Raw genomic sequence first — 14,308 nt, 5'->3', positions numbered from 1 at the left:
ATTAATATTCCCACAAGTTTAGTCCGAGTGGCACCTGTGTGTCACACTACAGGAAGAGGATAACCAGAACTGAGTGTGCAGCTCTGTTGTGCCTGTGAACTCTTGGGAACAATTTGTAAGAGGAATGAAACTTACAGGATTTCAAGCACTATTCTGCTACAAGAGGTGGACCAAATTACTGTAGTACTGCACAGGAATAAAGCCTTTAAAATTATACAAGAGCTTACTTTCTAACATTTAGAGAAGTTACCAGTAAAAAAAAAAAAAAGAGGTTGATGTTCTGGAACTGAGCCATCATTTTGCATTAGAATTGAATAAAATATAGCAATAGTGGAAATGATGTTTTTGAGCAACTATGCAAAATTGAAGTCAGGATAACTTGTTGCATTTTTTTAGTGTATATTTTGCATATGAGTACCTCTTTATTTCCTGCAAACTCACTAAATGTGGAAGTTCCTCACTTGTTGCTCTAAACACATGTGTACAGTCTCTCTTCACTAAGTGGAAATTTGTTGCCATCTGCTTTGAAATAACAATGTTTCATTACAAATTGAAGCAATGATATTGCAAATTGGGGTTTGCCAGGTACATGGGGATCCCTTATCCTGACACATATAAGTAAATGTTACAGCTTGCTTCTACTGTAAGTTCTGAGTCTTACAGTGTGATCTTTGCACAAATAACATTCTCTGTCCATTTATTCTGTAAAAGAGGAGATTAAGTGGAATATGAGGGTTTTCTCAGGGCATTTGCAAACCAGAAATAATGAAATTTTTAATCTGCTGCAGAATCTCTTAAGCTTTGTTATTTTTTTAAATGGAAAGTACAAGAGTTTCGGCTGAGCAGGAAATACTGTCAAGGCTACTCATGATCTCTTTTGTAAACTCAGAACTACTTTTTAAAAATTAGTATGATCGCTTGAGACTACCAGAACTATTGAATTGGCAATCTTCTGGAATTCAACAATTGAAAGTACCTCTTGAGCTGGATCACAACGATGCTTTTGTTTTTACTTCCTCATATATGATTGCCCCTTAAAAATTGTCATATGTGGGATACTCCAGCAAAGGCCAAATACACTGAAGAAGTTTCTGAAACAGTGGCAACTCTATTACTGAAGGCCACCTGAAGTTGAATAGTTAAAGTCCTGGTGCCATAAAGTAATGATATTGAGAGCTGGTGTCATAAAGGAATTATATTGAGAGCTACAAACTATTTTGATTAGGATTGACTCCGTGTCTGCCTTTTCATGCAAGTGATCATGGCTTTTTAAGGTCCATAATGACACAGCTACAGACCTACTATCTGGAAAACTCACATGAAAATCCTTCTTCTGTTCCTAAATTCAGGCCCAGAATTTGGTCCTGGCTCCACTTTTTATCAGTAGTGTGTGAATGTCATTAAGATAAACATGGGAATAGAAATGTTTAAAAATCTCTGGGGACCTGAGGATCACCAAAAACACGTGAATCATGGAATTTTTTTCTCCATCCTGTTGATTTTAGGGAGAATCAGCAGCGGTTACACGATGACTTAGCAGAGATGATAACCAATAGTCTTCAGAAAAGGGAAAATGAAGGATCCAAGGCACAGGAGCTTTCGCGGGTAGGTAGCCACCGATCAGGTACCCTGGAATACCTGCAACTGGTCAGCACAGAGAATTTTACCACATACGTTTAAAACTGGATGTCTAGTATGACTCAAAAAGCTGCAGCAACTCTCTGGACAACTTCATGTGGAGGCTGGAGGCTTGTAGACACAACTGGAGGAAAAAGAAAACACCTTTTCAAGCATCCTTTTTACCATCCAACCTGCTGTCAGTAAATCAAAACTCTCTTCACTGTAACATTGAAATTGTTGGATGACTTTGTTAGGACACATGCAGCATGATTTGAGGTAAATGAAAATGTTTGCACTTGAGTCTGGAAAATAGTGGGGGTTTTTGCTTTAGTTAGGTTTTTTTTTTTAACTGTGATAGCTTGTTCAATAATCCACTTCTGAAAATATTCACAGCAAAAGCTTAATTTGCCTTGATCTTTAGATGTTGTATTTAATTTGTAATTTTTATTTGAAGAAAGATTTGGTGTAATATATTTGAAAATCTAATTAAATATATAATATGAAAACCTGGATATGTTGTTATTTTGTTTATTCTGCTGTTTTCCTCTGTGTTTCACATGTTTTCTGGAACCAAGCTGATTTTGTTCAAGAGATGACACTTCTGTCATTTACATTGGGAGATTATTCCAGAAGTATGGTTTGTAAAGTTTAGCTCAATCTCCTGGGCCTGAAAAATGAAACTCATTCATGCAAAACAAGACATTTTCATATCTTTTCACCACTTCTGCTTCTGCCCCCAAACCAGAAGTGAAACAGAAATTAAGGAAATAAAATTATCTGGATTTTTTAACCTCAGACCTTTTCAATTCAACTTTTGGATGCAGTTTTACAGTCAAGCAGGTTTTACTCAGATGACTCATTCTTCAACTGACACCATGGCACTGGTGTTAATAAACAGCTTTAAAAAGCAACAAAAGCACAGGAGTCGCATGTAAAAGAAAAATCAGCATTCACATGAAGAAATAACATCTAGTCAGTGAAGAACATCTGCTTTTGCAAGGGCCTTTTGTGCACTATTGGCTTTCAAAGCAGAACTACTTCCACCATTGTCAAATACTGGTCAGTATTCAAACAATAAAACTGGTGCAAAATCATTATTGTATAATTTTGAACAGCATTTTTGCTCAACTAAACAACATTAAAAGAATTAAAAGAGAGCAATACAGTTGCCCGTTTTTTCTCTTTAAGAGAAGCTGGCTTTGTAAGAACACACACACACACACATATTAAAAGAACAATGTAGATGTAAATAGATCTGAAGTGCAAAGATTACTGGAAAAATTCAATAATGAGGTTCTGTAGAGCTTATACTCTTATCTAATAAATGTATATTCCTACACTCAGGAACATGATACAGACAAATAGCATAAAGTGTGTACCCAACAGCCACAGCTTTCACATGGTATATAACTGATCTGAAACTCAAACTGGAATTAATACCATACCATCCTCTGTCTGTGTCCTAATGGAAGCATTCATTGGGGTGAGGACAAAAAAAAATCAACCAAACCCTGATGTGCTAAAACTGGTATGTATTAAAAATAATATAATTACAATAAAAATATAAAGTCTGCTATTTCCTACCTCATGGTGCCAATCCACAAGCTTTGTCTTTATGTCTGTGTTCTTGGGTGTGTCTGCTGCACTACTGGGCACTGCTGGGCTATTCTGGTTGCTGTGGCTGAAACACTCAGCAAATGTAGCTGTGATGTAGTGACAAGTGCTGGACTAGTCAAGCCTGAAGATGACCACTATGATTACCCCAAGCAGAGCTGTTCTGATCTTTGAAGTGGTACAAGTGACCTAACTCCTCTTTTTAAAGAGTTTTAGGGGTTCCTTGACACCACTGAGACACAAATTATTTTAGAGCACACGTTTGCTGACATTGATTGAGAAAATTACTTTAAACAGTGCTCAGTTTTCAGCAGCTCTTCTCTTTCCAGAGTTCTTCAGATAATAAATTTGGTATCATTTTGTGAAGAGAAATAGTTACCTTAGCAATGAGTTGATGTACTCATCTGCTGGTAGATTTCTTTTCCCATGGTTCTGTCCCTGCACGTGTCTGTTACCTACACACCACAATAAAATTAACGTTGACTACTCTTTTTAAAAATCCTGATTTCTGGTTTGAATGTTTTTTCCTTCTCTCTAAGTGAAAAGTAGCCCAGAACAAAGTGGTGATAGGTATGGAAGGATCCCTGCAGCCTGGTGACACAGTGCTCTTAGCCAGGGCTTTGGGGCCAAGGCTTGCTACTTGGCCTGAACTGGTTGGCATGTGATCTTGTTATGTGAGGCTATTACACGCACCGGTATCAAATTCAAACTGTCTTAAACAATTACTGAAACACAGAGTCCAAATAATGGCCCTTTTCAGATAATGGCAGAATATCCACACTGGGTGAGACAAAAATGCAGTGCCTCAAAATGGTCTGAATCACGGGTGCAAAAGAAAACTCCAAGGAAAGCTGTAAACCCTAGGAAAAGTTCTGTCCCACATTTCTTTTGCTGGGACACACACAGCAGTAACTGTTCTAACAGGGCTGAAAGCTGTCCTTCTCAGTCGTTTCTCACAATGTGATGAAAAACGCATATTTTGACAAGGCATCGCCCAATTCCTCTTGTGTCTTTTCACAGGCCGTCTTGATAAACTTTCGCCCCTTCAAGGTTAACCACCATCGGGAAGTCCGGGGCGCCACAGGCACCTGCCTGGGGACCCGCCTTCACTACCCTGCGAGGCCGGACCTCGGCCAGGAGCGATTCCCAACCTCAGCCAGGCCCTGGGGTCTCCAAACTCCTATCGGGGCAGGAAAGATGCCGCCACTCCCGGGGCACATCCCGGCGGCCGGCGCGGGGAACAACCGTCCCCGGCACGGCCACCACCAGCGCGGGGCGCCGCGGCCGGGGCGGGCGCCGGAGGAGGCGGGGGCAGCAGCGAGACCTGCCCCGAGCGAGGGAACTTCTTAAAGTCCCGCCGCCTCCCGGCGTTCCGAGGAGTCGCGGGGGAGCGGCGGCATGGCCCGGGCGGGCGGTGGCGTGTGCCGCTGCTGCTGGGCGCTCGTCCTCCTGTGGGCGGCGGCGGGCGGCCGCGCAGGTGAGGCGAGCGGGGGCGCGGGGGTGCCGGCCAAGGTCCCCTCGCCGTGGTGGGGGCGACGACAGGAGTCATAGGGGCTGCCCCGCCAGTGTCGCCAGGCGGTCGGGAGGGGTAGCCCGGCCCGGGCTCGTCTGCGGCTCTCCCGGGGTACCGCCGGGTTCCGCGCTCCGCCTGTGGCAGCTGCGCCTCCGCCCCGTGCTGCCTGGGACGCGGGTGCGAGGCCGCCCCGCTCCCCGCGGCGGGACCCCGCAGGCCGGGCTGGCCCCGGCCCCCTCAGGGGCTGCTCCGCCTGCGCCTCGTGCCCCGCGGCCGGGCCGGCGCGGCCGTGCTGCCTCGTGGGTGTTCGGTGCCGGCGCTTTCTAAACATCCTCCCAGTTCCCAGAAGGGGCGCGGGGAATCAAACTGAGAATCCAACAGGTGGGAAATTGCCTTGAGCTCCCAGCCGAGCTGGTTTTGAATGCCGTCTGCAGGCGCGGGAATCGTTCAGGATGAAGATATCGTTGTGGTGCTGTGGCCTACAGCGTGCGGCAGCTTGTGACTAACAGAGTTTAGTGCTGCCTTGTGGGGTCACGGTCTGCGCCTCAGCCTCGGAGCTCATACGGAATCCCAGAATGGTTTGAGTTGGAAGGGACCTTAAGGATCATCTTGTTCCAACCACGCTGCCTCGGGCATGGACACAGTATCTTGCTCTTGTGCTGCTTTCAATAAATTCTGAAGGTTTTGAGGGCTGGATTTGGTGCTTATCTTCCAGGAATTTCCCAGTTAATGTATTAAGTGCCACAAACCAAGGAGAAATTCACGTAACAGTTGTTCCAATGTGTGCAAAGTGTTATAAGCGTATCATTTTGTGGGCAGTCCTATCTCATCTTGCAGACATGCTTTCAAAACTTTACCTGGATCGGCAAAAACTTCAATTAGGAGGATGGGAGGAAGGGTCAGCTGTAAATTATCTAGAGGAAATGGAAGCAAGTTTAGGGTATGAAGTGGTTTCACCTAATGCCCAGCTGATTTCTAACATAATTAAGATACTGGTAGAAAACTACAAAGGAGCAAATAGAAATGCCTTTAGGCTATTTAATAGAGTAAATGGCTTTCAACATTGTGAATTGTCTAGGTTCTGTTTTTTGGGTTTTTTAAAATTGGTTCATTTTTCTTTAGCACTTTGAATGCCTTGAAGATTATTCATCATACACTTTGGAAAATGTTTCTGGAGAATGTTCTTTAATATGACTTAAATTGAGGTGCTCTGAGATTAGTGAAGCTACTTGTTGTTTGTTTCCTCTGGGTGACCTATACTAGGTACCTGTAACTGTTTTGGCAAATTTGCTAAGCTTTACTAGTAAGTATTCTTGTGGCCGTGAAAACCATACAAGACTGAAACTCTTAATTGATAGGTCACATTTGAATATTGCTTTTCACTGATGTAAGTTCAAATCAGGGCATTAGGCTTCAAATGACAGGCCTGTTAGAAACAAATTGAAAAATTATTTAGACCTGAAATGTATGAGGAAATAGGATGAATTAAGGCCAGTAGAATAGAAAACACAAATAGCTTATATTCAGGCCGATCAAGAAAGCATTTACTCCTTTCTTTGAAAATTACTGGGCTTTGTGTTAATTTCATGTGTGGTTTAAGCTAATCTCTAAAGAAGCCCTGAAATACTTTCTTTTTGTAATAGATTCCAATCATAACAGTATATTGAAATCTCCCTTGTTCTTTAGAGTTATACAGCCTTTCAAAAATAGTTAAAAGGATGCTTCTCAAAAAAACAAACACATGGATAGGAGGGATCAGAGGAGGTCAGAGGGATGGAGCACCTCTCCTGCAAAGGCAGACTGAGGGAACTGGGGTTGTTCAGCCTGGAGAGTCCCACTGCAGCCTTCTAGTACCTGGAGGGGGATTGTAAAAAGGAGGAAGATGGACTTTTCATGTGAGCAGGCAGTGACAGAACAAGGGGTAGTGGTTTTAGACTGAATGAGGGCAGACTGAGATCAGATACAGGAAGAAATTCTTTACTGTGAGGGTGGTGAGGCACTAGCACAGGTTGCCCAGGTTCTGGATGTCCCATCCCTGGAAATGTTCAAGGGCAAGTTGGATGGGGCCCTGAGCAACTTGGACTAGTGAGAGGTGAGCAGGCTTATGGCAGGGAGGTTGAAACTAGATGATTTGCAAGGTCACTTCTATGATTCTATAAAAATTTTAATGAAAAAATAGGCCAAGCTCTTTCAAATTAAAACATTGAACAGAAACACTGTTATTATGGTTGACCTGAGATATTTAAATGCTGTACTGTGATAATATAATCTTTACTACTGAACATTAGTTGTAGGGGAGGATGTACTGAAATCAAATGTGCAATTTTGTTCTGGATTTTTTTGGTATTTTGAAGTGATGCAAAACTAGTTGTCAGTGAAACAGGAGAGTGATATCTTCCCTATTTAGTGAAAAGTTTATAGGCAGAATCTGTGAAGAACACCTTTACAAAAAAATAGCTTCACATTTGGAAAGCCACAGATAAAAATTAGTAGTTAAGGAAACCAGCAGTTTTCATGTTAGTAGGAGATGCTCACAATTGTTAATTTAGCTTGTTATGTATGAACTAACCCGTGTTCTGTTGCTGGTGAGTTGGCTTGCTTGGCAGACTAAGGAAAAATATAAATATTATTTCTCACTCCCAGACTTTGTAATTCTTTCATCTGCAAGGAAAAGAGCTCTCATTTCTCTAATTATAAAGTCCAGTAACCTAACTTGATATAGGTATGTTTTAAAAACAACTTATAGCTGGGAAAGCCTAAGGAAAAGCAGTTGTTACATATTGCCAAATAAATCTTACTGGTGTTCTTAATGCATGCCAGGTGTTATTTTTTGGCTCTAATTTATTTAATAAATATTAATAATAGTGTGCTTGTTAGATTGTCTTGGGCCATCTCCATACTGCTTTTCTTTAATTTTTCATCTTCTCTGTCAATTCTGTTCTTTTATTGCAAATTGCTGCTATTCCTTCATGTCTTCTTCACCATCTGCTTTCTTTGTGTTTCATCTCATGTCAGTCCTCTATCTTAGTATTTCCTTTAATTGCTTGTTTCCTATTCTAATGCACATGTATGCATTTCTACTTTCCCGCTGCCACCAAGTAAAAGACGATGTCCAGTTTTAACATAACTTTAGAAATGCCTGTACTGAGCCCAAAAGACAGAGAACAGATTTGGTGTTTCAGCTTACAACCCAAAGGGACCACTACCACCTCCTATATTTCTGGCTGAATATCCTTTTCCCATTATTTAGGGAATCATTTTGGCTGAAAGCAGATATTTTTCACTTGCTGTAGAAATTCCAGCACTCTCCCAGCTATAGTCCCTGTTTCTGGATCTATGTTTGGCAGAAGGGTTGATGTATCTTTAAAAGCAAGCAGCTTGAAGGAGGGTTCCTCCCAGTCCCAGAAAGGAGAAGAAACTCTTTTTCCCAGGCTTGTTCTGTCATTGCACTTCTGCACGTCCCTCTCCCACCCCACTGGTGGTTGTGTTGAAACTCTGCATTGCTGATGCTGTGCAGTTCTCCTGGCTGGCTCATGGAGGGGAAGGGTGGTTCCACTGGCCCACCCTATCCCCCAGGATTTTTACTTCTTAATTGCAGTAGATAGTGTGTGCTTGTTGTGTTACTGAGGTTATTCTAAGCAATACTGTTGTGGAACAGTTACAGATTATCACAGTCTGATTCATAGGAGTTCTAGCAGGCTGAACACTTGGAGGTCCTAACTTTGATGATGAAAGGATGATTTGTAGGTTCATGGAGGCATTACAATTGCTTTATATGCAAAAATTGATCAATATGAATGCTGGGATAAGAGGTGCTAGGGCCCCTGCCTCACCCTCCAAAAATAAATGTAAAAATGCCAATAATATTCAATATTATTCAGAAGTTTTTTTCAGAATTCAAACAGGAATGTTTGAAAATGTGCACATGCTTCTTGTATATCTATATTGTGTATTGTACTTCTGGATGGCTTTCTTGGTAAAGGCAGTCCTACTTGTTTCGATTGAATACAGAATAAAATTGTAACAGATTAGGTGGTACTAAATGCTTTGACTACATTGTAGTGTAGTTTTTACAGTGTAGCTTGTAGTTTTAACTCCAACTGCAAGGTCAAAGGAGATGATGAGTCAATGGGAAATAGTGGTTTCCAGCATTGTTGTTAAACTATAACAGCTATCTTGATGCTATTCCTTTAAAGGCTACTCAAGGTTTGTTGCAAATTATCCTTTAATTTGACGTTTCCCCTTCCCTCCCATCCTCGTTGAGTCCTGGTTTTCTTCAGATTAAATTTGTCATGTAGGGAAGCTGGGGCAGGGCAAACTCCAGGAGTAATTCAAAAGTTTTCTCAGACTTTTGAAAATAATTCTGCACGTTCATGCTCTGGCAGAGCATCAAACAAAGGAACCCAGTCTGCTGTGTAAGACTACCTGTGTCAGATGGTCTGTCTGGCTTTGGCATCAGCTTTCTTCTCCAAAGAAAAGCAACAGCTCTTTTGCTTTAGGCAGACGCAGTTTCTGTATAGGTGTAATAGGTATTCTGACATACCTATTTGGTTTGCAGGCACTAATAGCAATACCCAGGTGCCTTCATTCCTGTTGAATTCCAGCCACCTCTCCACAGCCTCCTGAAGAGATGGAAAGATGGTCATGGTTTGCCTTACTTTGTTCTTTCTCTTTTTATCTGTTCCTCAACATCTTTGTTTACTGTGCAAGTAGTCTCTCGTCTGCCTTGCAATGGGCTTCTTGGTTGGAACCAGCCCTCCCATTTACTGCTCTGACCCCTTGCATCACCCCTCACAGAACTTCCTTTTCGCTGACTTTTTTGGTGTGTAAGCTTTAGCTTTGTACGGTCTTTGGCTTTCATCAGTGATAACCCTTATCAGCCTGCTCTTCTCTTCACAGATTTTTCAGTCTGAGTGATTCCCATGTTTACTTTGAATCTAAAGTAGAAATTATTGCTTCTGTTGCTAGAAGATAGTTAAGGAGACAGCAGAAGACTAAGCTCATAGCTGCTTGAAGAGTTACTGAAAGTCTGTTGTCTGTCTTTTAAATAGCCTAAGTACCTGGCAGATGAAAAACGTGTTTTTAAACACTGTGTTCCAAGACCCTGAAATTACTTCATCTCTGAATAGACTCATGTAACAACTTCTTTTCATAGGATGTGGGAAAAGCAAAGTCCTTTCACTACTAAAATTCTGGTTCTGCCAATGCATTTTCTGTTCTGATGAGAAGTGTCCCTAGTATGTCATGGAGACTGACCTAGTGCACAGTGCTACAAAGCCTAGCTGGAGGCTGGTAAGAGGTGTCTGTGCCAGGCTTGATACTGGTCAGCATCTTCCTTGATGATCTTGGTGATGGGGCAGTGTTCCCTCAGCAAGTTTGCTGATGATATGCCAGAGGGCTGTGCATTCAGAAGGGCTGTTTATGAATTTATCCCGTAAAACTTTTCAAATTATTCTGGGACCTCTGACATACGATTTTTTTCAACTCTTCTCACAGTGATGTAGTAGTGGTTTGATCAGTCATGCTTAGAGAGCTGATGTAAGCACAGCCCATCTTAGAGCGGATTCAATTAGAACTGTAGGACATGGGACTTTTTTGATTTTGTTATTGTTTGTTTGGTAGTTTGGTTTTGTTTTTTTTTTTTCCAGAAAGCAGTTTACCTTGCTCGCTGTTCTTCAGCTTTGCAGGATTAAAACACAACTAATCAAGAATCTATTTCTTAAAACAGCAGTCCAAATCGAACTCTGAGAAGTCTATTGCCCTTCCTTCCTGTTTGTATCATGCTTGGGATCAATTCTATTTCAGATGCATGATAGACACTGTGTACCTTGTAAAGGACTCCATACCTGCTTTTGTCTTTGTCTTTGTTTGTGATCCACTGTGCTTTTGTCTTTGCTTGTGATCCACTGAGTCCTAGTGCTTCTGTTATGCCATCTCAGGGATTGGTTCCCCAGATGGTCTGTGTAGAAAGCTTTTGCAAATTTTTGAATCTTTAGGTGGAAAATTAAGTCAACAGTAGTTTATCATCCTCTGCAGTTGCTAAGGCATGCTGTCTTCTAAAGTTGCTTTCAGTAAGATTTGTATAGACTGTCTTCTGAGCCAGGTAAGGAAATACTTCTCAGAGTTTTATGTCAGCATTCTGCTATGCTGGAACTGTACACTGAAAGAGTTGTAGAAAACTTCCAGAAGAATAACATGAGAATGTTTAGCTGTGAGCTTTGTAAAACTCCAGTTAGTCCTCATGCCCTTTTTCAGTACATTAGCATTAGTGTTGATCTCTGTAGTAGAACTAAGCCTGATGGAAAGCTATGAAATTAACATTTTAAAATTGCCAAAGCACTGTCTTGACATTTCAGTATTGCATAGGAAACACTTATGTTTGTTACCCTTATCTCCTTTCTTCTCCACCACAGAACTCCGCTATGCAACTGTGTACTGGAATAGAGCTGAAAAAATACTTCAGGTCAAGAATACGCTGGACAGGAGTGGAGATGCTTATGGCTTCTACAACAACAGTCTACAGACAACAGGCTGGGGAGTCCTGGAGATCAGAGCAGGCTATGGCTCTCAGACCTTAAGCAATGAAGATATTATGTATGTTGCTGGCTTCTTGGAAGGCTATCTCACAGCTCCGTAAGTACCTCAGGAAGCAACTCAATTCATGACACTTCCAGTGGATTTCTGTACTTGTGAGGTTTTTTGTTGGCTTTCATTGTCCTAAATTCCTTTCCATTTAAACTAATGATACATTTTGCATCTGTGTGCTGTGCTTTTAATTAGTAGCAGGTACAAAGTGTAACTTCATTAAGGGAATCAGTATGTGCCCTCCCCTTCTCATCCTGCAGCATCTCCCAACACCTTGGTGGGATAGATGGGTACTGTATCTGTATTACTGCTTAAGTAATGTAATCACAAAATAATGTAAGTGTAACAAAGTGCATAAGGAGTAGCAAAAAGTGTGGTTATTTCCCCAGCTTGTAGTTTGGTGGCTGATCCGGCAGTTGAGAGCAGCTCAGGCAGGGAGAAATGTTGCTAGCAAGGTCTGCAGGGCTTCCTTAAGGATGTTTTTCAGCAAATATTGTCAAGAAACTGCTAGAGACCAGATACTAAAACTTCACATTGTGGGGAGTTGTCTTGGCCAACTTAAAAAAAAATAAAATATGCACTATAGACCTGAAGGCAGACTGGGGTATGTCTAGAAGGGTTAGTGTTCTCCTGAAAGTCCTGAGGGACTGAGCCTTTCCCACAGTGCATATCTATGAAAAGAGAGAGAATTTTGTACTTGTTACAAATCCAGTGCAGGGTTTTTTTCCTAAAATAAAACAAACAGAAAAATCCATAACCCCAAAAAATAGCCAACCAAAAAAATTAACCAAACTTTGTTCTTTCTGTGGCTAAGTTGGAAGACGGCATGACGCTATGAAATATTCATTGATAGCAGATGGTGGTGCTGGGTTGGACTTCATGATCTTAAGGGTCTTTTCCAATCTTCTAAAAGATTCCAAGGTTCTCTATAGCTGGTGATACAGCTAAGAACATGACATGTGGCTTGTTGTTGAATAAGTTCCATCTTTTGCTCTATCAACACAGTCATAGGAAAAGAAAAATTCCAACTTTCTGATGCTGGGAGAAGTTTGTGATGTCTGCTGTGACCTGACATTTTGGCTTCACCAGCTTTACTTTCAGAGGACTGAAATAAATACCCATAGGCTGTGTTGCACAGGCCAGCAAGGGAAGGTTGTCTGCTGAACATTTGTCAGATATGGCTGCTGGACAAGATTATATTAATTTAATTACTGAGATATTTTAAGACCAGTTAATATTTATGGATAGTTCTCTGAGCATATGATAATGTGACTCTCTAGTAGGTTTTGCTGGTGAGGCACCTAGGTCTCTGGAAATGTACAAAAGATTCAATGAAGTAATATTTGTCAATAACAAAACACTTTTGAGAGAGTGAAGGAGTCCTAAAGTTTATAGTACACAATCTGTACTCCAGACAGGAAAGGAAATTAAGTTCTTGAGGGATCTGTTGTTGGATTATTTGGCGTGAGAGGTTATTGCCTTGCACTATTCAGTCAGTTTCTGTAAATTGTCCCTGAATCTGGGGAATGCTAGCATTGTATTTAGAATATTGTTAAAATTGGGTATTGTTCAGCAGGTTTTTTTCCTAAGGCTTTACCTAGGTGTGTTAATCAATAGGTGATTAAGCTTAAGTTTGGTCATAATACAGGTAGTCCAGTCCATGCTAAGCTCAATTAGATGGCAAGTAGTGCAGTAGTAGGAACAACTCACACCCTTTCCTCTTCTGCCTCCACAGTAGTTTTTTGGGTCTGTTCCTTTTAATGTGGTTTGAATGTGAAAGAGTGTCTGCAGGGATTTATCTTCTGTCTTATTCTGGGCTAACTTTCAGAGGAAGGAGGTTTTCTCCCTTTTTTTTTTTTTTTTCCCACATGTGTTAAGTGAAGATGCACAGAAGTGAAGTTATCCAAGTTATTCTGCTCAAGGCTTTTGCCTTCTGCAGGTCATGTGCTTACTGAGGTTGGTTCCCAGCCGTGACTGCTGTTACTCTAGGGCTAACAGCTCCAGCACTGAGTGGCCCTTTGTAAAGGAGTACATATAGCAGAACTAGTAATGAACAGAAGTGAGCTGAGGGTTTGTATTAATATGGAAAAGTACGGCTTGAGACTTAGGCTTTTAAGCAAAATGGGGAATTCAGCTGTTTGAAAGGAGATTAAGTGCAAGAGTGGGCTAAAATGCAAAACCAGAAGTAGCCAAAGCTTGTCTTTTCTGAGGAGACTTTTTGAGAAAATCCACCAAGAAATCCCCTGGCGAGTGTAAAACCTGAAAATGCTTGCTGTCAATGAGTATCAAATATTACACATACTGTCTGAGTTTAATTTTTTTGGCTATTTCTTTGCCCCACTGTCCATCTGTAACTGCGGTGCAAGTGTATTTCTCACTGAGAGTTACAAACAATTTTTTCTGTCGGTTTGTGTAAAGTTATTTTGGATAAAGAAAGCTTCTCCAGAAGCTAATATCTTTTGAAAATGTTTCAAGTAAGGAACAGAGATGAAATAGTGGTGTACTCACTTGACCCTTGATAAGACAGAGAACCTACTACTTCAGGTTTTAGCTGCGTTACCTTGGTGGGTTTTTATTTGCCAAACTGCAACTAATGAACCCTTTTATAGACTGTGTTTGCAATTTCCTAAATTGCAAGAGAAGTGAGAACTCCCCAAGTCTGCAGATGTTAAGATTGCACTCAGAACTCCATTTCTCCTTCATCTTGCCTAGAAATTTAGAGAATCCTAATTAACATGCAGGCAGATGTTCTATCTGTGGGACAGTTAAACAAGTCTTCTGGAGTAAAACTGGGAAAAACAGCCTTTCTCAATCAGTAACTCTATTCCCATCAGACTGCCTGGCCCATTTAGCCTGTTTTAAGGAAACTCTAGCACCATCACAACTTTCCTTAGAGAAGGTGTCTTTAAACACTCTCTCTTGCGCATGTTGGTGTCCACAGCTCCAGCTTCCCTTTCAAGCTCTCGGTAAGAACAA

At 41.3% G+C, this 14,308-nt stretch overlaps 2 protein-coding genes across 2 annotated transcripts in view; both read left to right on the top strand.

The window, feature by feature from the left end:
* The window catches only part of GUCY2C (guanylate cyclase 2C), a 43,168-nt gene extending 41,488 nt beyond the window's left edge, over positions 1 to 1,680 (top strand). The window contains exon 27 of the mRNA XM_041416777.1: positions 1,506 to 1,680. Coding sequence (XP_041272711.1) covers positions 1,506 to 1,680 — 175 coding nt within the window. The remainder of the gene's footprint in view (positions 1 to 1,505) is intronic.
* A 2,892-nt stretch (positions 1,681 to 4,572) lies between these two features.
* The window catches only part of PLBD1 (phospholipase B domain containing 1), a 44,162-nt gene continuing 34,426 nt past the window's right edge, over positions 4,573 to 14,308 (top strand). Inside the window, exons 1-2 of the mRNA XM_041416833.1 lie at positions 4,573 to 4,711; positions 11,161 to 11,380. Coding sequence (XP_041272767.1) covers positions 4,633 to 4,711; positions 11,161 to 11,380 — 299 coding nt within the window. The 5' untranslated portion in view covers positions 4,573 to 4,632. The remainder of the gene's footprint in view (positions 4,712 to 11,160; positions 11,381 to 14,308) is intronic.

Source organism: Onychostruthus taczanowskii, unplaced genomic scaffold (assembly GCF_017590055.1).
Source record: "Onychostruthus taczanowskii isolate IOZ18803 unplaced genomic scaffold, ASM1759005v1 scaffold53, whole genome shotgun sequence".
Taxonomy (NCBI): domain Eukaryota; kingdom Metazoa; phylum Chordata; class Aves; order Passeriformes; family Passeridae; genus Onychostruthus; species Onychostruthus taczanowskii.
This window is presented reverse-complemented; position numbering and strand designations above follow the sequence as displayed.